We start from the raw sequence: 23,218 nt of genomic DNA, 5'->3' as shown, positions 1-23,218 counted from the left end.
GCGGTGCTTGTGCTGCCATGATTGGACCGCTAAGGAACGGTCTGTTGTCATACACATACTGTGGGTACCTTTCAGGGATGACTCTACCATATCCTGTCTTGTTGTTGTTATTGTTGTTGTTGTCACTGACTCGGGGTTGAGCACCACGTGGTCGTTTTGGCTGAGGCTTTGTGGGTTCTGTTGCTCTCTTTTTCTCTGCTTTGGCCTTCTCGAGCTGGAGAATCCGTTTCTGAAGTGGCTCAACTGGGTACTGCTCTTCCAGGTTATGCTCTTCAATACACTTTATCACAGCTTTAACCCCTGTGAGCTCCCGCTCATTGAACTCATCCTGCTTTTGGTACAAAAATATAAAATTATGTACGAAAATCTGAAGCTGAATGTAGCATCAGCAAGTACTATGATACCTTATACACCTAAAATAATTAATAATGAATGCATCTGTATTGAGTTATAAGGATTTTTATTAGTCTGAAGTAAAGAGATGAGAGCTAACTGATGAACAGAGCTCATAAATTTTTCAGCGAGGTAAAATTTACTAACAGCCAGATTGCTCAAGAAAAGGTAACAATAGTTCAATAAAGATCAGACCAATAGTTCTAGGCAACGTCCATTAACAACAAACCTCTTAATTATAATAGATGTATAATTCAAGTTACCAAGTCAGGAAATACTTGCCCGAACAGCAGGAGATGCATTGCCAGGTCTGCCTTGGGAGGAAGATCTTCTGGCCTCAGTCAAGTAAGATTTCAGTAATGCAACAGGAGGGAACTGTTCTGTGAGTTGAAACGCAAATGCCAAGTTAACCGCATCAATCTGTTTTCCACTGTTCATGAGAACTTCAATTACACCTGGAATGGAAGGAACAGCACATCAAAGATTAAGATCCATGCTGTAGGTAGAGAATCTGAATACTATTAAAATTGTAAAAACATAATCCACGTCGTGTTTAGGTCCTTGACCAGAGACCTAACTCAGATACTCACATGAATACAAAACACCAAATTGTCATAACTTGTAAGATAATCAGCCATATCCAAAATTTAGAGAACAAACCAGGCATTTTGTCTGATAGTCCCAGAGAACGGCACAGCTCAGCTGCCTGACGGCGACGTGAAACCATGGGGATCAGCTTCAAGAGTTCATCCTCTTTAAAGTCGGAAACAATAGCAAAAGTGGCTAGCAGTTGCAGGAATGCATGAGCCTCTAAAGAATTACCATTGCAAGCATCCATATCAAGAGTCTCCAGCAGTGGATTCCATCCTTCTGCAATAGTTTTTGCTCTCTGCTTAACACTTTCTGAGAGAACAGTGGAAAGGGAGTTGAGGCCCAAACCAGATAACAGTATACTAAGGCACTCCATCAACATGATACAGGTCCTGCGCATGCCCAGGAGGTTAGCGTCTTTCTTTCCATCAGCAGATGGTGCCTCCATGGGGTAAAACCCTTCCAAAGAGTCCAACACTAAGCTGGCTGGGTTTGCTGCAGCTCTGAATGCAATAGGAATCTCCTCCTTTAGTGATGCAAGGTTCTTGCGGTTATCTGATACAAACTTATGGAGCCCTGTTGAGTCCATATCCCCGCACAATTTCAGTAACTGTGGATAAGCCTTCACCTCAAAATTTCCCATCACAGGTGAGATCTGAACATCTTGCACAGTACCATCCGGATTATCATCGGCAATACTATCAGCAACAAAGGCATTGGGTGAATCCCTTACAGCATTTTGTGGCCAACGTTCACCAATAGAAGGTTTACTGATGGGAGCATTGTTGTACTTATCCAAAGCACTGTTTATAGTAAACATAGCTGCGTCTCTCTTCTTCTGAAGCCTTTCTAGCGAAGCCTTCTCCTTAGCCTCAACAGCTGCCTTCTTTTTCTCCAACAGTTCTTGAGCTTTCCTAGTTTTGGTTTCATACTCTTTTTCTTGATCTTCAAGCTCATGAAACCGTCTCTTCAAGGACCTCTCAAGCCCATGAAAATGCTCCTCGAGTTCCTTCCACTTCAGATTAAGTGTTACAGCACGCTGGCTTTCAAGTTCAGCAAACGCCTTCTGAAGCTGCTGAATCTTAGACGATGTAGAGTCCATGAGCGAAGCAACTGACCGAGTATCCTCCATCACAAAAGAGCTAAAGACAAAAAGGTAATTTAAGTACAAATGAAAAAGCCTCGAACAAATAAATCACTCATGTCAGAACTACAAATCTTATTGAAGAAGAAGATATCCACAGAGAAAAAGGGAGCAATAAAACTTCAAACACAAAAGAAGTTACCAATTCAAACAAGTCCAATGTCCAAGCAGCAAGAAAAGCTCCAAAATATCCCAAACTCGAACGACACAAACAACTACAAAAATAAATCATCAAGAACAGAGATACGAAGATCAGTAAAAACTATCACTGATAAATGGCCTACAAGCAAGTAAAAGACAAATGAACTTGTAACCCCCACAAAATTTCAACCGATTCAAGGAAAATTAAAAAAAAATCATATTCCTAGAGATACACCCACAGAGAAACAAACTCATCTTCAAGAACTAATCCGACGAACTTATTCAAAAAAAAAAAACTAAGCTGGAAACAATACGAATTTCATCAGAGAGCAAACAGATAAACAAAATGAGAGTTCTTTAAAAAAGGCAAGCTGATTCACTGATTCCGTGAAATTACTACTCAATCCATAACACAAACAAGCTTCAAGAGCAAAATTCAAAATCCTAGAAGAAAATTTTCGTTATTAATGGAGAAATCAGCAAACCCTAGCTACAGTGAACACGAACTCGAGAAGCACAACATAAAGAAATCACTTGAATAGAAAGAAGAACAAAAAAAAAAAAAAACAACGTTACCCGGAAGAAATCAAACCGAAGTAAACCCCTAAAAAAAGAAGAGATCAGAAAACTTCAAGAAGCACCGGAAGATCGTGGATCCATGTTGAAGAGCGATCGAGAGAAATCGAGGTTAGGCAGAGAGAGAGAGAGAGAGAAGGGGAAAGTGAAATCCCTAAAAAGGAAAGAGGAAAGTGGAAGAGAGGCCAAACAACAAAAATAAAGCAAAGTAAGATTTATAACAGACACTTTTATTGAGCACACCCCAATTTTACTTAACTCTCTAGTACGCAGGCACGTGAGTACGTTGGTCTTGTGTGGACCGTGTGGTGTGGTGGCTCGTCCTTCACCATCATCCCTAGGTCGGACCAAGTGACCGTAGTGGTTCTAGTCAAATCCTTTTAAAGTTGTGTGTCACGTGAGTTTGTCTGAAGCTGCCGGGGAACTTGAATTCCTTGTAATTTACTCTTTCCTCCTTTATTTTTTTTTCTCTTTCCCATTAATTGGTATCTTCACCCTCTCTATGTTTTTTTTTTGGTACCAACCCTTTTAAATTCCTAAAAATTTCCCTTACCACCAAACACACACTCAATCTTTAAACCAATGTGGCTTCATGCTTGTTGGATATGGGTTTCATCCCACTTTATCAGGCCTTCCTCTCAGCATGTTTAGCAAACGGTCAATGAAGTTTCTAGAAAGGTTGACGGTCTGAATAGAACGATTTGGGCCGACAACACGCTTAGACGGTCCATTAAGACGCTCATCGCTACAAAAAAAAAACATCATGTTTGTGTTTACCTCGTAAAAGCATCACACAAAATAGGTTTTGTTTATTAATGATGATTGTTTGACCAATTTATCTTGTTATATGACAGGTCCATATGTTTAAGGGTTTAACGAACAATCGAAATTTGATCGATTTACTACATGTTGCTAACAAACTACAAGTTTAGTCTATTTAGGTCGTAAAACATACTAGTTGGTGCTATAACCAATTAGATCTACTATTACTTTGTCTTGTGAGTTTATATGTTTATTATTAAATTCCTTACAATTTGTTTGTTTCTTTGATTCATGATTCTCTGTGAATATATATATATATATATATACTCATATATATATATATATTTAATTGAACTCTGTGAATATTTTTGATGCCTAACGCACATTTGCTACATCACTTTCAGATTTCGTTTGTTGTTTTAATCATTTCTTATTTTGCTAGTTCTAACTTGATGTAAATTAAATCATACAAAATTTCGAAGTGTATGCTAGCATAGTGTTTGTGGATACGATCTCACATATACTTTTGTGGTTGCGATTACAGTTGTTGAATTGGATTAGAACCTGNCCCCCCCCCCATTCATTTTCTTGAAATCTTATACAGTATTAGGCAATTGCCTTATTTCTTATGGATGTCGTCATATTTTTGTATTTGATTTGGTCCAAACCATCATAAATAGTTAAATACCAAATGAATTAAAAAAATCAAAAAGCGAAATAATGTATTTGTCCATCTCTTAAAAATTGATGATGTTGATGTTGATCATGAATAAAAGAAGAAAGAAACGTTTAACGCGCAAAAGACCAATTTGGTTTGAGTCTTTACGTTGTTCTCAAACCAAACAGTGATCAGTGTTTTTTTTTTTTCTTTGCCCCATTCTTTACGAACTTTTGTTTGATTCTTCCACAAGGCAAGTGACCATCCAAGTCTACACACCAGACGACTCTTTTCGTTTATATTATTTAAATTCCTTACATCATTCATTAACACTCAACAGGTTTGCTCAACACACATGCACATTTGTGAGTTCCTTACAAATTTTCCGCAATAATTTGTGAGTTGTTATCATCAGCTTTAAGTCAACTCATTCTTTTTTTTTTTTTTTTAATGTGAAGAATCTCTAGTTGCATTGTTGCTATTTACAATTTCTGAATTTGTGATTATTTGGTTCCACGATATATGATGGTGTGTAGAGTTTTTGCAATTTTCTTTGGGAATTGTCTCTGTTTGCTGCTTCTACTGTCTAGCTTGGCCGATGCAAATCAGGCCAACATTGATTGCTTGAAGACCTTTAAATCTCAAGTTGAGGATCCAAATGGGTATTTGTCAACTTGGGATTTTGGGAACCAGACTGCACAAGGTTTCATCTGCAAGTTCGCTGGTGTGACTTGTTGGCACGATGATGAGAATAGGGTTTTCAGTATTAAGATCTCTGGTTTTGGTCTCAGAGGAGTGTTTCCTCAGGGATTTAAGCTATGTTCTGATCTGACTGGTCTAGATCTTTCTAGAAACAACTTCTCTGGGCCTTTGCCATCCAACATTTCCTTGTACTCTCCACATATTACGACTCTAGACCTCTCCTACAATAGTTTTTCTGGTGATATCCCTATGCTGATCTCAAACATTACTTTTCTGAACAGTCTTCAGCTTCAACATAACCAGTTCACGGGTACTCTTCCTCCCCAGCTAGCGCAACTTAGACGGCTCAAAACGTTCTCAGTGGCTGACAATCGTCTTGAAGGTCCAATCCCAAAGTTCAACAGTGCCATCATTACCTCAGAGAGTTTTGCTAATAACCTGAATCTGTGTGGTAAGCCTCTGGATAATTGTAAGATGACTTCTACCAACTCTCATAGTAAAGTTGTTATTTTAGCGGCACTAGGTGGATTTACCGTGACAGCATTTGTCGTTGGAATTGTTCTGGGATTCTTTTGTTCTACTATTTCTGTAGAGCAGCTATTATTCAGAAAAAGCCGACAAAACCGATAAATGGTCTTGTAAGAAATGACATCCACAACTGTTTAGCTCTGAACCATTACATATTTTCAAATTTGTTCAAAGTAGTTAACAAAAGCTTATAAACAAACTGAACTTTTTTTTGTCCATCTCTAACAAAAAATAAAATAAATGATGATATGCTATGCAAACCCACATTTCTTTCTTTTTAGAATTTGTATTTTTGTCGCTTTTACCACCATGATCAATGAACCTCTAACACAAAAATCGGCCGATTAAATTAATAGAGATTTGAAAGCTGAAAAGAGCATGCTTGATCAATGAAAAGTCTTGTGTCCTGTGAAGTCGAAACATCTTTTTCTCAAGAAACGTTTTAAATTTATCAGTTGAAACTTGAAAAATTTTTACCAGAACAAAAACTTCACTTTTCTGAAAAAAAAATTATAATTGGATCAACGGTATTATGAACATATAATAATAAGTATTTACAATGATATAATATTCTTATTTCCTTCAATACATTGGTAGTAGTCACAATCTATACCAAGAAACTCAAACCTCACACCTCACAACTTCCCATTTGATTGTTTTTGGATTACATATACAATAGAACCTCTATAAATTAATACTCAGGTAAATTAATAATTTCTAAAAATTAATATTTTTTTTCGGTCCCAATATGAGACTAGTGTAATTTTGGACACAATTCGATAATATAATAAGATAATAATTTTTTTTTGAAAATCCTTTATAAATATATGGTCCCATCAATAATATAAATTAATAATTATATAAAATTATCTAAATATATGTATATATATACATCAATTGCCGCCAAAAAAAAAAGCCGCCAAAAAAGAAAATATATATATCAATTTTTATTAGAGTTTATTTTTAATATTTTTACTATATAAAAAATCTTTGAGTGTTATATTCAAAACATGATAATTGCTATTTTCTTTGTAATTGATTTTATAAAAATATTAGTTATATACGATTAAATCTTATTTTTAATTTTTTTACCAAATTAGGAAAACCACTCTATAAATTAATAATTATTAATTTATCGATAAATTAAAATTTTTATAAATTAATAGATTTTCATGGTCCTAACATTATTAATTTATAAAGGTTTTATTGTAGTTTTTTTTTTTCTCTTTTTGGAATTCCTGGCTGTAAAACAAGTTAAACTACAACATACGAATCATCGAGTGAACTGATTTGGATGACATATATTTTATTATTTGATTTGGTCAAAAACTAGAAACCAGTAGAAAAATATCCAGATTTATATTTTAAAACCAAAATGGAAGAAAAATATGTCCATCTCTCTCTCACACAAGAAGATATGATGATGTTGAAAAGTCAAAAAGGAGAAGGAAGAAGAAGAAAAAAAAAAAAACATTTAACGCGGAAAGACCAATTTGGTTTTTGTTTGGGTCATTGCGTTGCGTTCTCATCAGTGTTTCTTTCTTTTTGGTTTGCTTTACCCCGTTCTTCACGATCTTTTTCACTAGACGACGACGACGACGACGACGATCCAAAGTCTCAGTCAACCCACTCACACCAGACGACTCGACTCTTCCTTTTTATATTATTTCAAAGTCCCTTTTCTTCTTCTTCTTCTTCTTCTTCTTCTTTCATAAACACTTTGCCACAGATGCGATTTGCTGTTTCTTCTTCTTCTTCTTCATTGTGCTCTTCAACACTCATGAAGCTTTGACAACAACGACGAAGACCAAAGCTTCTGTCTTGTCCAATTTCTAATTTTGATTCGTAAGTTCCTTAGAATTTCTCATGAAAAAAAAATTTGGAAACTTTTTTCTAAGTCAACTCAATTTTAGATCGCTTATCTTCTTTCTGATTCTTGTGATTCTTTATTTGCTCACAGGTTTCTGATGTTCATCGGAGAGAACCCTAGATTTTGTTTCTCTAGTTTATAAGTAATTTTACCCATTTTGTGGAATTTAGGGAGGGATTTATGAAGAAGATGGGTGGTAGGTTAGTTTTTGCAATTTTCTTTGGGAATTGTCTCTGTTTGCTGCTTCTACTGTCTAGCTTGGCCGATGCAAATCAGGCCAACATTGATTGCTTGAAGACCTTTAAATCTCAAGTTGAGGATCCAAATAGGTATTTGTCAACTTGGGATTTTGGGAACCAGACTGCACAAGGTTTCATCTGCAAGTTTACTGGTGTGACTTGTTGGCACGATGATGAGAATAGGGTTTTGAGTCTTAAGCTCTCTGGTTTGGGTCTCAGAGGAGTGTTTCCTCAGGGATTTAAGCTATGTTCTGATCTGACTGGTCTAGATCTTTCTAGAAACAACTTCTCTGGGCCTTTGCCATCAAACCTTACAGATGTGATTCACCTTGTTACCACTTTGGACCTCTCTTACAATGGTTTCTCTGGTGAAATCCCTGTTAGTATCTCAAACATTTCCTTTTTGAACTCTCTTATGCTTCAGCATAACCAGTTCACTGGTCAGCTTCCTCCTCAGTTAGTGCTACTCGGACGGCTCAAAACGTTCTCTGTGGCTGACAATCGTCTTGAAGGTCCTATCCCAAAGTTCAACAGCACCAGCATTAACTCTGAGAGTTTTGCTAATAACCTGAATTTGTGTGGTAAGCCTCTGGATGACTGTAAGAGTTCTAATGGCTCTCGTGGTAAAGTTATCATTATAGCGGCTGTTGGTGGATTGACTGGGGCAGCATTAGTCGTTGGGGGTGTTTTGTTCTTCTATTTCCGTCAAATGGGTGTCGTTAGGAAGAAGCAGGATGATCCTGAAGGAAACAGATGGGCAAAGAGCTTGATGAAAGGACAGAAAGGCGTTAAGGTAAAAACCCTCATTGATGATTTAATACTGTTGTTGTTATGTTCTGAATTTATGATATATGTTTGGTATTTTGTGAGTTTTCAGGTTTTCATGTTTAAGAACTCAGTTTCGAAGATGAAATTAAGCGATCTTATGAAGGCAACAGAGGAATTCAAGAAATATAACATCATTGGAACAGGAAGAACAGGGACTATGTACAAAGGAGTGCTTGAAGATGGGACTCCACTTATGATAAAGAGGTTGCAAGATTCTCAACGTTCTGAGAAAGAGCTTGACTCAGAGATGAAGACTTTGGGCTCAGTTAAAAACAGAAACTTAGTCCCTCTTTTGGGATATTGTATTGCGAATAAGGAGAGGCTTCTGATATACGAGTACATGGCAAACGGTTACCTTTATGATCAGTTACATCCTGCAGATGAAGAATCCTTCAATCCCTTGGATTGGCCTTCAAGGTTGAAAATTGCTATTGGGGCAGCAAAAGGATTGGCGTGGCTTCATCACAGCTGCAACCCGAGGATCATCCATCGCAACATTAGCTCGAAATGCATATTATTGACTGCAGAGTTCGAGCCCAAGATCTCAGATTTCGGTCTAGCTAGGTTGATGAACCCCATTGATACCCATTTAAGCACATTCGTCAATGGAGAATTTGGGGATTTCGGTTATGTTGCTCCCGAGTATTCAAGAACCATGGTCGCAACTCCAAAAGGAGATGTCTACAGCTTCGGGGTTGTGCTTCTAGAGCTAGTAACGGGACAAAAAGCAACGAGTGTGACAAAAGTATCTGAAGAAGGCGAGGAAGAAAGCTTCAAGGGTAACCTTGTGGAATGGATTACAAAGCTATCAAGTGAATCAAAACTGCAGGAAGCGATTGACAGGTCTTTACTGGGGAACGGTGTGGATGATGAGATCTTCAAAGTGCTCAAAGTAGCATGCAACTGCGTTTTACCGGAAGTACCAAAGCAGAGGCCAACCATGTTTGAAGTGTATCAGCTTCTGAGGGCCATTGGAGAGAGCTACAACTTCACCGTAGATGATGATATCTTAATCCCCTCTGAATCAGGTGAAGGCGATTTCATCGAAGAGCTCATAGTTGCTCGCTGATCAAGCAGGAAGGGTGAGACATCTTTAGTCGTAGCAGTCCAAAGATATATATAAACTACTACATATATATATATATATATGTTTTAAGCAAGTATTGTCTTTCTTTCATTTTATTTTTGGGTTCTCCTTGTCGATGGTGTGGGTGTAATATGAAATATTCTTGTAGATGCACTCTCTCTTATTACTTGCTTATACGGAGCTTTTGGTGAGCGTAGTACCGTCACTGGTTTGGTTTTGCCACTGCGTCCTTGCTGCTTTCTAAATTTTGCGCACTATTCAATTTGGTTGAAATGATTTTACATGATTGATTAGGTACTAGTGTACTATAGCACTGAAATTTGTTTTATTTAACTAACATTAATACTACTTAATAGTAATAAAAAATGTTTTTATTGTGAAATTAGAAAGAAGAAATAAATAAAAATTATATAAATTTGATGTGAATGAATCAGACAGTGGGGAGTTTTTAACTTTTAACTTTTTAAGTTAACCTTAACTTTTTAAATATTCTTGTAAAGTTAAACGTAAGTCAACGGAACCTTAATCAACCAATTGACCTTTCCTTTGAATGATTCACCAGCATCTCTTTCACCTTCCCTCATTTTCAAAAACCCAAGAGAAAGCTTCTCACTTTCTTCATCATCATCCAATCCAACCATGAATTCTCGGAGACCCATCTCCGTCGTCTCCACCTTCGCCTCACCGTCCACACCTTGTGACTCAACTAAGAAGCCTCTGAGTTTGTGGCCTGGTATGTACCACTCACCGGTTACCACAGCTTTATGGGAAGCCAGATCCAAAATCTTCGAATCACTTCTTGATCCTCCTATTAACGCTCCACCTCAGAGCCAGCTTCTAACCAGAACCCCTTCTCATAGCCGAACCACCATTTTCTACCCTTTCTCCACTGACTTCATTCTCCGCGAGCAGTACAGAGATCCATGGAACGAGGTCCGTATCGGGATTTTGCTTGAAGATCTCGATGCTTTAGCCGGTACTATCTCTGTCAAGGTATACCCTCTCTCTATTTTGTCTTGATTTTGCCAAATTTCGATGCTTTTTAGGATTCTAATGTGTGTCTGTGTGTGTACATTTGTGATTCAGCATTGTTCTGATGATGATAGCACAACGAGGCCACTCTTGCTTGTTACAGCTTCTGTTCATAAGATTCTTTTAAAGAAGCCGATTTGTGTCGACATTGATCTCAAGACTGTTGCTTCTGTCATTTGGGTTGGTCGCTCATCTATCGAGATTCAACTCGAAGTTATGCAATCCGAACACAGTATGTATAGATATTGTCTACAAAATTTCAAACTACAGGCATGTATCCTGAAAATACAAAAAAAAATTGCTTTTTGTTTTGTGGTTGGTTTTGTTGTTTTCAGAAAATGTCAAGGCTTCTTCGGATTCGGTTGCGCTAACTGCCAACTTCATTTTTGTGGCTCGTGACTCGTGACTCTAAGACTGGTAAGGCTGCTCCTATCAACCGCCTTTCTCCGGAAACCGAGCTTGAGAAGCTTCTCTTTGAGGAAGCCGAAGCTAGGAATAACTTGAGGAAGAAGAAGAGGGGAGGTGACAGAAGGGAGTTTGATCATGGGGAGTGTATGAAGCTCGAGGCTTGGTTGGCTGAAGGAAGGATTTTCTCTGACATGCCTGCTCTTGCAGACAGAAACAGCATTCTTCTTAAAGATACTCGTCTTGAGAATTCGTTAATATGCCAACCACAGCAGAGGAACATCCATGGGAGGATCTTTGGAGGCTTTTTAATGCACAGAGCGTTTGAGTTGGCCTTCTCCACTGCTTATACATTTGCTGGTCTAGTTCCCTACTTCTTAGAAGTTGATCACGTCGATTTCCTAAGACCAGTCTGTATCTTAATCACTTCTTACTATCCTATTATTGTTCACGTTCTCTCCTTCTGTATATAACTTATGTGAATGGACTTGCATGATAGGTGGACGTCGGGGACTTCTTACGTTTCAAGTCGTGTGTGCTTTACACTCAACTGGATAAACTGGATTGTCCGCTCATCAATATCGAAGTTGTTGCTCATGTTACAAGCCCAGAGATTCGTTCCAGTGAGGTAAAATCCTAACTTGACTTTTAGAAAAGATGCATCTTCATGCCAATGTCTCGAACTATATCAAGTTTGAAGCTCATTATGTCTATTTGAGGTCTCTTTCTTTGTTGTATATATGATGTAGGTTTCAAATACATTCTACTTTAAGTTCACTGTAAGACCAGAGGCAAAGGCCAGAAACAATGGGTTTAAGCTACGAAATGTAGTTCCTGCCACAGAGGAGGAAGCTCGTCATATCCTCGAGCGCATGGATGCAGAAGCATTGAACTCAAGCAAAAAACAAGAGTAGACATAATTCCGCGTTAATATCTATGGTGTTTCTGTGTTCTAAAAGATACACCTATCCACTGACCACAAATTAACTAGAAATATATATATATATATATATATATGCATTTCTTCCATTTGTATCTAAACGATTTGCTAATATATAACCAAAGATTTGGCTTACAACCTGCAATCCATTGATTTGGATGTCCAAACGAATTACCACTAACAGAAAACAAATGGATGAATGAAAGATACAGCTGATGCTGCAGAAGACTAGTAGTTGATCTAGATGAGGTAGTTACCAGTACAAAATAAAAGGGTTTCAAGTTGAGAAATTGCAGTAATTAATGTCTTAAAATCCATACATATATATGCACCTTCAAGTGGAAGAGTGGGTTACAGAGTACCAAATTCTTTTGATTTTCCGAGAAATGATGGCTTCAAGTTGTTCAAAAACTGCAAAAGATCACATTTGACAACTAAGGATTTGTCGCACGAGATGTTGTTAGCAAGCATATGGGCTCTTTGCCCTTGGCTTGTGTCTTCTTCTTTCTTATCAGTACAACCACCCAATAATTGCACCAACGGGGACAAAGATAGCTTCACCAGTAAGAAGATTGTATCTTCCTCGCAACAATCTAATGGGAAAGCCACAAAGACTCAATAGACATCGCACCAACTAAGACAAGATTTTGAATCAAATTAGCATAAACACCTACTAAAGTCTTCCAAAATGATACAGATATTCTCCAGAGATGCCGCTAGTCATACCCGTTACAACACACTGAAACTAGAGATACATTCCTAATCATTACATTTAAAATGTTACAATGGGAATGAGTCTCCCATCTCGTTACACACTTTGTCTAGAACAGACAAGAAGTCTCTCACAATCATGAAGATTCTCATTGTGTGACCTTCCTTGGAAGAATCTCCATGGAACTGCTCTGTGACTTCTTCCAATGCGGAGAGCGTTGAACTTTCTCGTATTTTAATCTTCACAATCTCCTCTGCAGCAGCTTTCAAGAATCTAGCCATACTCTCCCTGAACTTCAGCCCTTGATCTCCACTTGATCCACTCTCCTCGCTCAGTAGCAAAAGCTCCTCGATGTTCTTCTGTCCTTGACAAAGCTTCAAGACATTGCTTCTTAGAACACCATACTCAATGTCTGCTGATTTCTTGACATTGCTCAGCTCTGAATTCAGGTTTCTGATGCCTTCTAAAGCTCTCACACTGCCTTCTGATTTTATCATTTCCTGAACAACAAAATGCAAGAGACTGCTTCTTCCATCTAATGCCTTGACATCAACGAGCTTGAGGAGCGTGTCAAGTTTGAAATCATGAGCATCATCAGCACAGCGGTTTGTTGTTCTAACATTCATCTTGTTTCCTGTCTTCAGTACAGCATCCAGAAGTATGGAGAACATTCTACTGTTGCTTAGTTCTTCACAAGCAACCTGCAAAAGCAGATAAGCTTAATGAGACATAACATAAGATTACAACATCAGATACATATAAATGTAAATCTGCTATCTTCAGCATTACCTGAACAACACTGAATGATTTTCTGAGACGTTTGATCTCAGAGTTGAAATTAGCCGCAAAGAGCAATGCACCAGCTCGTTTGAACACAAAAGGCACATGAAGCAATTCCTTAAGAAACCTCTCAGCTGGACCAAGCTTGATGATCACTGAATCATCACTAAAGCTCTTCAACCTCCTCTCTTCTTCTTTACTAGGTGCCAATCTCAATAAACACTCGAGAAGTTCAGCTCCAAGTGCATCACAGTCACCTAAATCAATCATTAGAAGAACACAAATCAATAACTTTTACAAAAACACACATGGCAATAGATTAAGGATTCTTTTACCTTCAAGAAGAGCTTGACAAACATCCTTTGTGGTTAAGTTAAGTAGTTGGAGCAGAGTAGCAATCTTCTGAGCCTTTCTCGGATCTAAAACTTTGCTTTCTTGATTTAGAATCGGAAGATCTCTTGGATTTGACAAGTTTCCAATGTATAGAGTCTCTACCATCTCCTTGTCCAATCTACCACACAATCAGACAAATTCAACTAACATTAGACTCATATCAATAACAACAACAGACAAAAAGAGATAGAAAAGAGCTTTCACTTTTCTTACTTGAAAGAGCTCGATCTAAGTCGGTCCCAATGCTGCTGTTTGGGAGGTTGGTCCGAAAAAGAGAGTTTCTTTACATCGTTTTGAACCACAAACGGTTGAGACGGTGGAACAATAGGAGGTGGTCTGGTCGGAGGAGGAAGAGCAGGAACTGTTCCTGCTGCTTTGCTCTGTTGAGATGAAGATTCACCAATGTTGATAACAAAATCTCTTCTTGATGAAGCAGAGTGAGAAAGCAAAACAGACTTCACATTCCGACTAAAATCGTTCCAAATCGGCGGCGAACTATCAAGAAACTTCCGGAACAACCCATCAGGAGAAGTAGAAACTGAAGAGTAGAGAGAAGAAAGTGGTGTTCTTATGAATCCTCTGTCTGGTGAAGTAGAAGCAGAAGAGATACGAGGGAACCCAAATCCCACATTTTGATTCCAGAAGCTAAACATTCTCAAAGACGCCGACCCGTTTCCGTTATGTTTCCTTACTCTTAGTCTCTCCGGTGACGGAGACTGAAGGTTAGTAGCGTCAGAGTATCTAGGGTTTGGTGGAGACATGGTCATAGAGAATGACCTAGCTGGAGAAACCCAGCCGGAGCAGGAGGAAGAGCAGGAATGAGATGGGCTTGAAGTCTCTGAGCCAGGGAGAGAAGCCATAGGTGAAAAGAACACATCTTCTTCTCCGTCTTCTTCGTTTACCTCTGCTTCATAGTTGTTGTGGTGGAAGCTACGAGTTGGTAACGGTGGTAATGGTCGTATCTCCGGCGAGTCTTGCTTCAAGAAAAAAGTACCTCCGGTTCTTATATGTTCAGACTCCTCTGTATTGAGGTAGAAGACCTCTGAGGGAGATGTAGTAGCAGCCATATTGAAGTTAGTTGTGATGTGACTCTGTTCATCATCATAGCTGCTTCTGCTTGTGTTGCTACTAGGACAATGACTGCTCTTAACATGACGGTTTCGCCCTTGGTGCCGGCCGTAGAGAAACAAGGCCAAGCCTAGGACTGTGGCGACGGCAAGAACGGCGGAGATAGCCGGAAGGAGAAGTGTAGGAGAAGCGTGGTGTGGTTTAGAGGAGCGAGGGAGGACTAAGGCGGAGATGTTGGCTGGAAATGTGGGGAAGACGGCGAAGGTAGGAGGAGGAGGAGGAGATGGAGGAAGAGGAGGGGGAGCTGTGGCGGAGTACGTAGGGAAGAAAGGAGGACTTATGGGGGAGAGAGGAGGAGGAAGTGGTGAATCGTAGTCGTAGAGGTGACGACGGCTGAGAGTAACGGCGGATGCGTAGGATAGAGGAGACGGTGGTGCGGATGTTAGCAGGAAGAAGAAGATGGCCAACCAAAAGTTCTGCATTTTTTTCTTTCTGCAAAGCTCTCTCTCTCTCACTCAGACACTGTTCACACTCACTATAACAGAGGAGAGAAGTTAATGGGGCACTATTATGGCTGTACCTGTGACTTTGAGCTTTGTGTAATAATACTACTCTGTGACTCACTATTTTTAATTTCACCAATGTGTAACTATTTACATTTCTTTTGTTTGTTATTTAATAAAAACGTGACACTGACACAGAAGACCACTAGGGCCACTCGTAAAGTAACTACAAATATTAAAAAGTTGATGATATATACGAGTATTTTGTGTATTCGTGAAGATTTAGTGAATCCATGTAAAGAGTATATAAGATATGTGAAATAATTACTTGAACTTCGAAGTTTTTTTACCCGTCTTTCAAAAGAATCTTTTTTTGACTTTTTCTGACTCGCTCCTCTCCAATACATGGATGGACTTTATTTCTCTTTCCATGGATAACATCAAAGACTTTGTACTATTACTATTTGGCAATATTCAAAATTCATTTTCACAATCAGTATTCAGTGAATAGATAAAATGGCATAGAGGCTCGATTCAGTTGGGTTGTGAGCCCAAACGCTCATCTTCAGAAGTTGGCTTTAACAGCCCAAAGTTACACAACTGAAAAAATATTGATTGTTCAATTTCATAGCACTTCTATTAAACTGTTTCCTTGATCTAACTCTGTTACACTTAGAAGTTCTAGTAACTCTACTGAGAAATGATTGTTCAATGTCATAGCACTTCTCTTCAGCTGTATCCTTGCTGATAACTCTTAGAGGTTCTTATGTTCGGAGATGCTAGCTCTAACACCTTCTGTCCTGAGAATCGTAAGACGATTTGCCACAGTCGTTTACACTTTGCTATCTTTTCATTCTCATCAACAAAGATCAGAAGAATGATTGACTGCTTCATGAACATATTATGTTGTACATATTAGTGGTGAATATATTCGAGTTTTTCACTTTTGTACCTATTGGTATGATCTGTAATGAAGGGTAAATAGAAACCACTAGGTTAGGTTGATCATCTTTGAAATCTCCTTTTGTTTAGTACAAGAAATCACAGAAGTTGAGGTTGTAACCAATACCTTACTGTTTTGTACCAAGTGTGTGAATCATTTTTGCCTAGCTAGTAACCACTTCATCCATGTCGACAAACTATACTTTGCAATGTGTTCCGGTATATCCACCTGAACAAAGATCATCTCAGACGAAAATGAAAACAACACAAATAAGAAACACGTCAACTATACGAAAACATGAATAAACAAGAATAGGAAACTTACACTAGTCCATGTTGCAGAAAACCCATCAGTAGATAGCAACCAACTTCGACTTGTTTGATGCAGACCTACAAGTTCATCATCACCAAGATCATCATCATCAATAGCCCTCATCTTTTTCTTCTTTCTTTTCTTCTTCTCCCTCTTGTGCCTCTTTTTAGAAACCCGGCTTCTACTATCTGAGTCAGATTCGCTTTCTTCAGAGAATCCCTTATGGCTTAGCATTGAGTGGTCACTAGACCTGCGGAATTCAATCCCATTTTCTCTAAATAGAAGCTCCCATGAATCTGGCGTCTGACATTCCTCTGCTAGTCTGAACTGAATAGTCCAAGAACGTAACCCGAGTAATCTTATCACCTCTTCGTGTTTCATCTTCGAGAGATCTCTCAGAATTAGAGAAAAGCTACTGCCGTTTTCCAAACCTCCGAAAATCTCTGCCGTGGTTTCTTTCAACAACTCTCCTTCACCATTGAGGTTCTCATCACGTACAAGGCGTAGCAACTGACGACCTTGGTTGATAATAGAATTCAGAAGTAACAGCTCGTCAATAGATTCCGTGTCAACATATTTTGAAAGAACAACCCCGAGCCAGCAAGACGAGTCACCACTATCCCAAGATTCAAAGCTTGGTTCGAAATAGTTGCCAAGCAATTCAAGAAACCGACACAAGTGACATTCGTCAAGTGTGATAAGGAGATGCTGAGTTAAAGAAGAGAAAGACTCCTCCGTAAGAAACTCCTCAACAGCATCCCACACATCATTCCTATCTTCCTCGTACATGAAACCGATAAACAGATCTATAAAGAATTTGGTATCAAGGAACAAAACCTGGCCATCTTTCAGAGACTCAGCAAACTCTTTGGATGACCAAAACTCAGGAACATTGTCAAGAAAATTCTCAATGGTTCGTTGAACATCCAAATCAAGAAGGTAATGAGGCTTTGTAGCAACAACTGCAGGCGACTGACCGTGCTTTCCTCGCCATTCAAGTTCATCCCAACAAATATCCCGGTTCGTAAACGCAAACTGAGCCAATGCTTTTGCACCACGTTTGTGATCAGACCCACCGTCATAAGCAAACTGAGAGAACCACTCTAGTATACGCTTTGGATGCCCTGCATATTTAAAAAAAAAAACTCAACATCAAGCACAACAATCTCACAAGATAAATGTAAACAATGGGGAGATTAAAATTAAACAAGAGACACTTCACCTTCAAAGAATTTCTCAAGTATATAGCTTCTTTTAGCTAACAAAGATCCAAGTTTCCTAGGTCTCTTCTCAAAGATCATTGTCAGAAGCTGAGATACAAACTGCAACTTTCTAGGTTTTGATCTTAACAACTTCATGAAAACACTAAGTTGCTTCCTAGGGGATATAGAAACAGTAGAAAGAGCACTACAAAGCCAAAGTCTAGCTTCTGATCGACCTCCACGAGTCACCAACGATTGAATGTGAGAGCCTAATTTGTTCAACAGAGGTAAAATCACATCGGTGTTGCTACTGTTGTGGGCAACAACATCGTTCAACTTTGGTTCAGACAAGAACAGATTCACCATCTTTTCTGATCTAAACAACAATAATACGATATGGGTTTGATGAGAAGTCAACAAATCAAGGGAGAAATCAACAACTGAAGGTGAATAGAGATTATTTGAAGCCCTAAATCATTCGAGAATACGTAACCGAAAGATTCATAATTTAGGGTTTCAGATACGAGAATGAGTTTTGAGGGTTTGGGAAAAGAAACAAAAAGAGTACCAATGTTTGATGTGGAGATAGCCGAGGGGAACTGAATCAGTTTACGACGGAGCTGCTTTTTCTGGTTCGCAACTTTCCCCACAGGCCAAACAGTTATTTAATATTGGTTCGAGTCGACCGGCCCTATTTAATTTTGCAGAAAAGAGTAAAAAAAAATTTATGGATTTGTAATTTACAATTTTTAGAGCAATTCTCCTAAATATCACTAACATGAATTTTAAAAAATATTTACTTTTTTTTTTTTTGTTATTTTTCTCCCAGAAAATACCATTAAAATGTATCTTTTTTTTTAAAGATACCACTTTTTTTTTATTCCGTCTGAATGATTCCGTTAAAAGTAAACAGAGTTTGTCACACTACAAAAATGGAACCAAAACAATCATCGACAGGAAGCCAAAATTTAAGAAAAACACAAATTTTGGTCATTAACAAAAACCTCCTGTAGCCAAAAGGGGAAACCTTGAGCAACATATGATTGTGAACGTTCATCCCTTGTGACACTCCTTGCTATTAAGAAGGCTCCCAGATTCGACTTTCTAGTTTCTTGGACAGTTCTCCACTCAGGGATAAAGGATAACGCCTGCAAGAGAAACTCCGATTGGGCTTTATAGCTAGGCCAAGCCGCCGGTCTGTTGATTGCTTCTGTAATATCCTTTTGCTCCAAACCAAAAACCACTCTCGGAATATGTAAGCTTTTCATGCTTTCCATAGCCCACAAACAACTCTGAACCGCTGCATCCACTTTTGTTCTAATACACCCAAAGGATCTTCTACTGTGGAGAAGAACAGTACCTTATGAGTTTCTAAGAACCCAAGCTGCTCCGCTTGTCTCTTTCTCTTTGTCCCACACTGAGGCTAAGTTACATTTCAGCCATGGTTTCTCTGGGGGACGCCAACTCTGAGAATGAAAGGGAATAGCCTGTTGGGGACGACTATCCTCCACCCTGACTAGTTCTTGAGCTTGAAACCATTCATCTGTTTCCTCTCTGATTTTCTTGACCAAATCCGTAATCAGGAAAACTTTTCCTTCAAAGACCAGATTGTTTCTGGTTTTCCAAAGTAACCATAAAATCCAAAGGAGGGATCTTCTTATCTGCAACGACAATCTATTATTCTTACTCATGGTTAAAATGATGTGGAGATTTTGGTAGATAGAGTTTGAGTCAAAACCATCCTCAGGCAGGGGAAATCCAGATAATGCCCAAACCTGTCTAGCTAGGTCGCATACGAAAAGCAAACGGTTGATTGATTCACCTTCCACACCACAAGTATCACACCGAGAGTCAACTTTCATACTCCTGGAAATTAATCTGTCGGCCACTGGTAAGGCTCCACTTACTGCTTTCCAAATGAAAATCTTAATATTTGTAGGAGCTAAGATTTTCCATATCTGATCTTTGATCCCATTTAAGGTAGGCAGAGCAGAAGCTAAACGGATCTCCTCTTCTTTAAAGACCTGACAAGCCAACCAATACCCAGACCTAACACTGTACTCACCACTTTTTTTATGTTTCCAAACCAAAAAGTCTGGTGATGAGGTAATTGGCTTTGTCCGTTGTATTATCTCTATGACATAGAGTCTATGTCTCGTTGAAAGAAATGCTCCTCCAAAGCTGTTAGACACCAGTCTCTTGAATCTTGGTCTATCAAATCATGAACTGAAAGTTCAAGATCCACGAGAATATTCTTCATGAAAGGTGCCCGCATCCTGTCATCTTCCAACCAAAGAGAAGTCCAAACTTTAAGAGAGACTCCATCCCCAACTCTTTGTTTTAACCCTTTCTCTAAAAGAGCTCTCCCATGTAAGATGCTACGCCAAGCGAATGATGGTCTCTTACCATAGTCCGCTAACATAAAGGGATTGTCATTGAAATATCTACTTTTCATGAACCGGGAGAATAGGCAGTTTGGATAGTGGATCAATCTCCAAGATTGCTTCGCCAATAAAGCCTGGTTGAACAACTCAATGTCTTTAAACCCAAGGCCCCCTTGCTCCTTTGTCAAACACAATCTGTCCCAAGCTATCCAATGGATTTTACGATGATTCTCCATTGAGCTCCACCAGAAGGTAGACATTGCGCTAGCTAGAGAATCACAAGTAGCCTTAGGAAGCTTAAAGCAAGACATAGCAAAAACTGGCATCGCCATGGCTACAGTTCTAAGCAATATCTTCTTTCCTTCTTGAGAGAGACTTCTCGCAAACCAACCAGACATTCTATTCTTGAGTTTCTCATGAATGTAGTCCAACATATCTCGTTTAGACCCACTGAAACATTCCGGTAAACCAAGATAAGTACGCGTACCTCCCTCATTTTGAATGCCAAGAATAGACTTCACCTGAGCCTTAACATCCTCCTCCACTTTAGCACCAAAAGTTATTGAAGACTTATCCAAGTTGATGGTCTGACCAGTAGCATCACCATACACCTTCAAAATGTCTTTAATAACCTCACATTGGGAAATTTGTGCTTTACAAACAAACAAGGTGTCATCCGCAAAAAGTAAGTGATTAATAGAAGGACCATCCTCAGAAAATCGCAACCCATTAAATAAGCCTTGTTGCTCTGCCTGGTTCAAGAGATGAGTGAGACCTTCGATACACAAAACAAACAGAAAGGGGGAGAGCGGATCTCCTTGTCTGAGTCCTCTCTGGGGGACCACCAGACCATAAGATTGCCCGTTTATCAGAATGGTGTATGTGACCGATGTCACACATTTCATAACCAAATCAACCCATGACTGCAAATCCTAACGCAATGAGCAGATGATGAAGATAACTCCACTCCACTCTGTCAAAACTAAAATTTTAATGTTCAAAAGTATTTATTTAATAGACAAGCAAAAATGAGTATCTTATATACTTTCTGGTTGTGTCCAACAACATTAGCTTCTTCAACTTAAAAGTTATCCTTCACCGTTGTCAATTCATGATCATACATATAATGCTTCAAGAAATTAACCATTGTAGGAATCAATTTCGATTTGCCTGTCCCAAGCTGACAAAACAAGAGATAATCACGCTTCCATGGCTTCCCAACTTTCTTTAAAATAATACTTTTCTTTAGTAAACCTAACCAAATCCTTCTTAATCCCGTCTTTCTTATCCGGATTTATAGCCAAATTATCCGGCATATCTGGATCAAAAACGTTGCTCCATCATTTTTTTGTCCAAGAAGTATAATCTTGACTTGAACTATAGTGTAAATCTTCTTCTTTGTTCTTTTAACCAATCTCGTTCCCTTCTTTCATAACATGATAAGAGAAGTCTTTGTCATCTCAACTCTTTGTGCTGATTGTGGAAACTCATAGTCAAATTTTAGTACATTTCAATCTTTTAGGATCGTACGTAGGCTTTTGTCATGTCATCGTGTAACTTGTGACTACACTTAAATTCTTGTTAGAAATATACTTGGAAAATGAATTAATAGAGAAAATCTTACTGAAATAAAGATTTAAGCGTTTCAAGATAACATTGTCACATACGAGTTTGTAATCATTTTGTAAGATTTTGATATCACGATAACAATGGTTAGAACTTGGCGACCTTGTAACCAGCCGCCAACCCACGACTGAGTTCGGTTCTGTAATCTGTTTGCAACATTGATGGCTTGTTTGCTGAAGCCAATATCTGGATTAATTGGTTTAGTCCCGCCTCAACAAACGACACACATTTAAAAGCACATGTAAGAAATTGATATTGCTATTGGCCTCACCTAGTGAGGCAGTTTACCCCACACATCCCCACCATAATACATCATCGGTCTTTCTGTTGAATTAGATAAATAAAAAGATCAAGGTGGGGGAACATAGGTATATCATAAGTCCAGGAACAAACAATTTTTCATATACCAGAAAAGAAGAAAGATCTTAAACTTATCGTAAACAAATTCTCTTCAGAGTCTGAAACTCACCAGACAAATCAACAGTAGGGTCATTGTAGAGATGCATTGCAGCTGCCCAACCTACAATCAGAATAGTAAAATTGCTTTAAAAATGAGACACAACCTCAACACACATATACAAATCAAGTACTTGAATAAAAAGATGGCATTAGAACTCTGCTAGGATCAGAAAAATAAAACTTACTTAATTTCTCACTGAATGGTAAAACACAAACCGAATCAAAGTACAATCTAGAACTTAGAAACCTAAAAACCAAGGAAAAATAGTAACCAAGGGGAGAATTCTAGAGCATACTAACTCTCTCAATGCCCTAAACCAGACACAATTACTCGACCCCTTGCCAAATCTCATAATGTTTGGCATGAGCATTCGATGTTACTAAGTGTATACTATTTTCAACCTAGGACACAAGAGGCACATAAATACTAACACTCACACTCATTAGCAAAGACAATGAAGAAATTATTAAACAGAAGCCAAATAAAAAACTTAAAAATTGAGAAAACGTACGATCACTGAGAAGATGAAAAGCTTCACTGTTAGAGCAACCCTCAAGAGATATAATCTTTGGAGAGGAAGAGTTTTCCTTCTGGAAACCAACAGCAACAGGCTGACTTCTCTCTCCCTCGTTGCTACTGAAGCTTCCTGTTCCATCCAATATTCATCTCAATTTTTACACACTTACTCCAACACACCATTAGAATGCAAGAGTGGTTGAAGAATGACTACAAAATCTGAATTATAGGTTGAACAATTAATATCATTTATTTTCAAAATGGGTTTCACCAATTACAAAGAAAGCAACTAGCTTTACAGATTGATTTCACATTTAAAACCCAAGTGGACCAGTGTCTCTCTTTTATACAGTTGAGATAAGTTTTATTACGAGGAGAGAAGAGAGAGGGAGAGAGAGAGAGAGAGAGAGAGAGAGAGAGAGA

At 38.5% G+C, this 23,218-nt stretch overlaps 6 protein-coding genes and 1 pseudogene across 10 annotated transcripts in view; 3 read left to right on the top strand and 4 right to left on the bottom strand.

The window, feature by feature from the left end:
* Positions 1-3,061, bottom strand: part of LOC104760820 (FRIGIDA-like protein 3) — a 4,595-nt gene extending 1,534 nt beyond the window's left edge. The window contains exons 1-5 of one of the 3 annotated variants that reach the window (XM_010483785.2): positions 2,846-3,060; positions 2,271-2,343; positions 1,054-2,126; positions 676-848; positions 56-331 (exon numbers count right to left, since the gene is read on the bottom strand). In XM_010483785.2, coding sequence (XP_010482087.1) covers positions 56-331; positions 676-848; positions 1,054-2,116 — 1,512 coding nt within the window. In that variant the 5' untranslated portion in view covers positions 2,117-2,126; positions 2,271-2,343; positions 2,846-3,060. Of the gene's footprint in view, positions 1-55; positions 332-675; positions 849-1,053; positions 2,127-2,270; positions 2,344-2,845 lie in introns of all 3 variants that reach the window. The other 2 variants (XM_010483787.2, XM_010483786.2) reach the window with 2 other exon arrangements.
* On the top strand, positions 4,609-5,688 carry LOC104760818 (probably inactive leucine-rich repeat receptor-like protein kinase At5g48380). Its single transcript, XM_010483783.2, has 2 exons — positions 4,609-5,155; positions 5,249-5,688. Exons 1-2 carry the CDS (start codon positions 4,788-4,790, stop codon positions 5,595-5,597), a joined length of 717 nt encoding a protein of 238 aa, XP_010482085.1. The 5' UTR covers positions 4,609-4,787; the 3' UTR covers positions 5,598-5,688.
* On the top strand, positions 7,002-9,741 carry LOC104760819 (probably inactive leucine-rich repeat receptor-like protein kinase At5g48380). The gene is made up of 3 exons (XM_010483784.2): positions 7,002-7,340; positions 7,456-8,397; positions 8,482-9,741. The coding sequence occupies exons 2-3, from the start codon at positions 7,546-7,548 to the stop codon at positions 9,499-9,501; spliced, it is 1,872 nt and encodes a 623-aa protein (XP_010482086.1). The 5' UTR covers positions 7,002-7,340; positions 7,456-7,545; the 3' UTR covers positions 9,502-9,741.
* On the top strand, positions 10,050-12,034 carry LOC104760817 (annotated as a pseudogene).
* On the bottom strand, positions 12,532-15,477 carry LOC104760816 (formin-like protein 9). The gene is made up of 4 exons (XM_010483782.2): positions 13,995-15,477; positions 13,724-13,899; positions 13,398-13,645; positions 12,532-13,309 (listed from the first exon to the last, which is right to left on the bottom strand). Exons 1-4 carry the CDS (start codon positions 15,329-15,331, stop codon positions 12,677-12,679), a joined length of 2,394 nt encoding a protein of 797 aa, XP_010482084.1. The 5' UTR covers positions 15,332-15,477; the 3' UTR covers positions 12,532-12,676.
* On the bottom strand, positions 15,861-18,524 carry LOC104760815. 2 transcript variants are annotated; one of them, XM_010483781.1, is made up of 5 exons: positions 18,378-18,524; positions 17,830-18,185; positions 16,620-17,731; positions 16,422-16,523; positions 15,861-16,317 (listed from the first exon to the last, which is right to left on the bottom strand). In XM_010483781.1, exons 2-4 carry the CDS (start codon positions 18,173-18,175, stop codon positions 16,449-16,451), a joined length of 1,533 nt encoding a protein of 510 aa, XP_010482083.1. In that variant the 5' UTR covers positions 18,176-18,185; positions 18,378-18,524; the 3' UTR covers positions 15,861-16,317; positions 16,422-16,448. The 2 variants fall into 2 exon arrangements, with proteins under 2 accessions (XP_010482083.1, XP_010482082.1); XM_010483780.2 differs by having other exon boundaries at positions 17,830-18,501.
* The window catches only part of LOC104760814, a 3,199-nt gene continuing 1,783 nt past the window's right edge, over positions 21,803-23,218 (bottom strand). The window contains exons 3-6 of one of the 2 annotated variants that reach the window (XM_010483779.2): positions 22,791-22,925; positions 22,289-22,339; positions 22,091-22,143; positions 21,803-22,005 (exon numbers count right to left, since the gene is read on the bottom strand). In XM_010483779.2, coding sequence (XP_010482081.1) covers positions 22,091-22,143; positions 22,289-22,339; positions 22,791-22,925 — 239 coding nt within the window. In that variant the 3' untranslated portion in view covers positions 21,803-22,005. Of the gene's footprint in view, positions 22,144-22,288; positions 22,340-22,790; positions 22,926-23,218 lie in introns of both variants that reach the window. The other variant, XM_010483778.2, reaches the window with a different exon arrangement.

This window comes from Camelina sativa, chromosome 18, assembly GCF_000633955.1.
Source record: "Camelina sativa cultivar DH55 chromosome 18, Cs, whole genome shotgun sequence".
Classification (NCBI taxonomy): domain Eukaryota; kingdom Viridiplantae; phylum Streptophyta; class Magnoliopsida; order Brassicales; family Brassicaceae; genus Camelina; species Camelina sativa.
The sequence above is the reverse complement of the archived record's forward strand: the minus strand, read 5'-3'. Positions and strand labels throughout refer to the sequence as shown.

Bases quoted from the DNA above. Each gene is read 5' to 3' on its own strand.
- LOC104760818 (XM_010483783.2), top strand. From the start codon at position 4,788: ATGATGGTGTGTAGAGTTTTTGCAATTTTCTTTGGGAATTGTCTCTGT. The intron at 5,156-5,248 runs GTACTCTCCACA...TTTTCTGAACAG, and splicing joins TTGCCATCCAACATTTCCTT to TCTTCAGCTTCAACATAACC.
- LOC104760819 (XM_010483784.2), top strand. From the start codon at position 7,546: ATGAAGAAGATGGGTGGTAGGTTAGTTTTTGCAATTTTCTTTGGGAAT. The intron at 8,398-8,481 runs GTAAAAACCCTC...GTGAGTTTTCAG, and splicing joins AAGGACAGAAAGGCGTTAAG to GTTTTCATGTTTAAGAACTC.
- LOC104760816 (XM_010483782.2), bottom strand. From the start codon at position 15,331: ATGCAGAACTTTTGGTTGGCCATCTTCTTCTTCCTGCTAACATCCGCA. The intron at 13,900-13,994 runs GTAAGAAAAGTG...ATTGTGTGGTAG, and splicing joins CTTAGATCGAGCTCTTTCAA to ATTGGACAAGGAGATGGTAG. The intron at 13,646-13,723 runs GTAAAAGAATCC...TGATTGATTTAG, and splicing joins TTGTCAAGCTCTTCTTGAAG to GTGACTGTGATGCACTTGGA.
- LOC104760815 (XM_010483781.1), bottom strand. From the start codon at position 18,175: ATGGTGAATCTGTTCTTGTCTGAACCAAAGTTGAACGATGTTGTTGCC. The intron at 17,732-17,829 runs GTGAAGTGTCTC...TTAAATATGCAG, and splicing joins ACTTGAGAAATTCTTTGAAG to GGCATCCAAAGCGTATACTA. The intron at 16,524-16,619 runs GTAAGTTTCCTA...ATCTTTGTTCAG, and splicing joins TTTCTGCAACATGGACTAGT to GTGGATATACCGGAACACAT.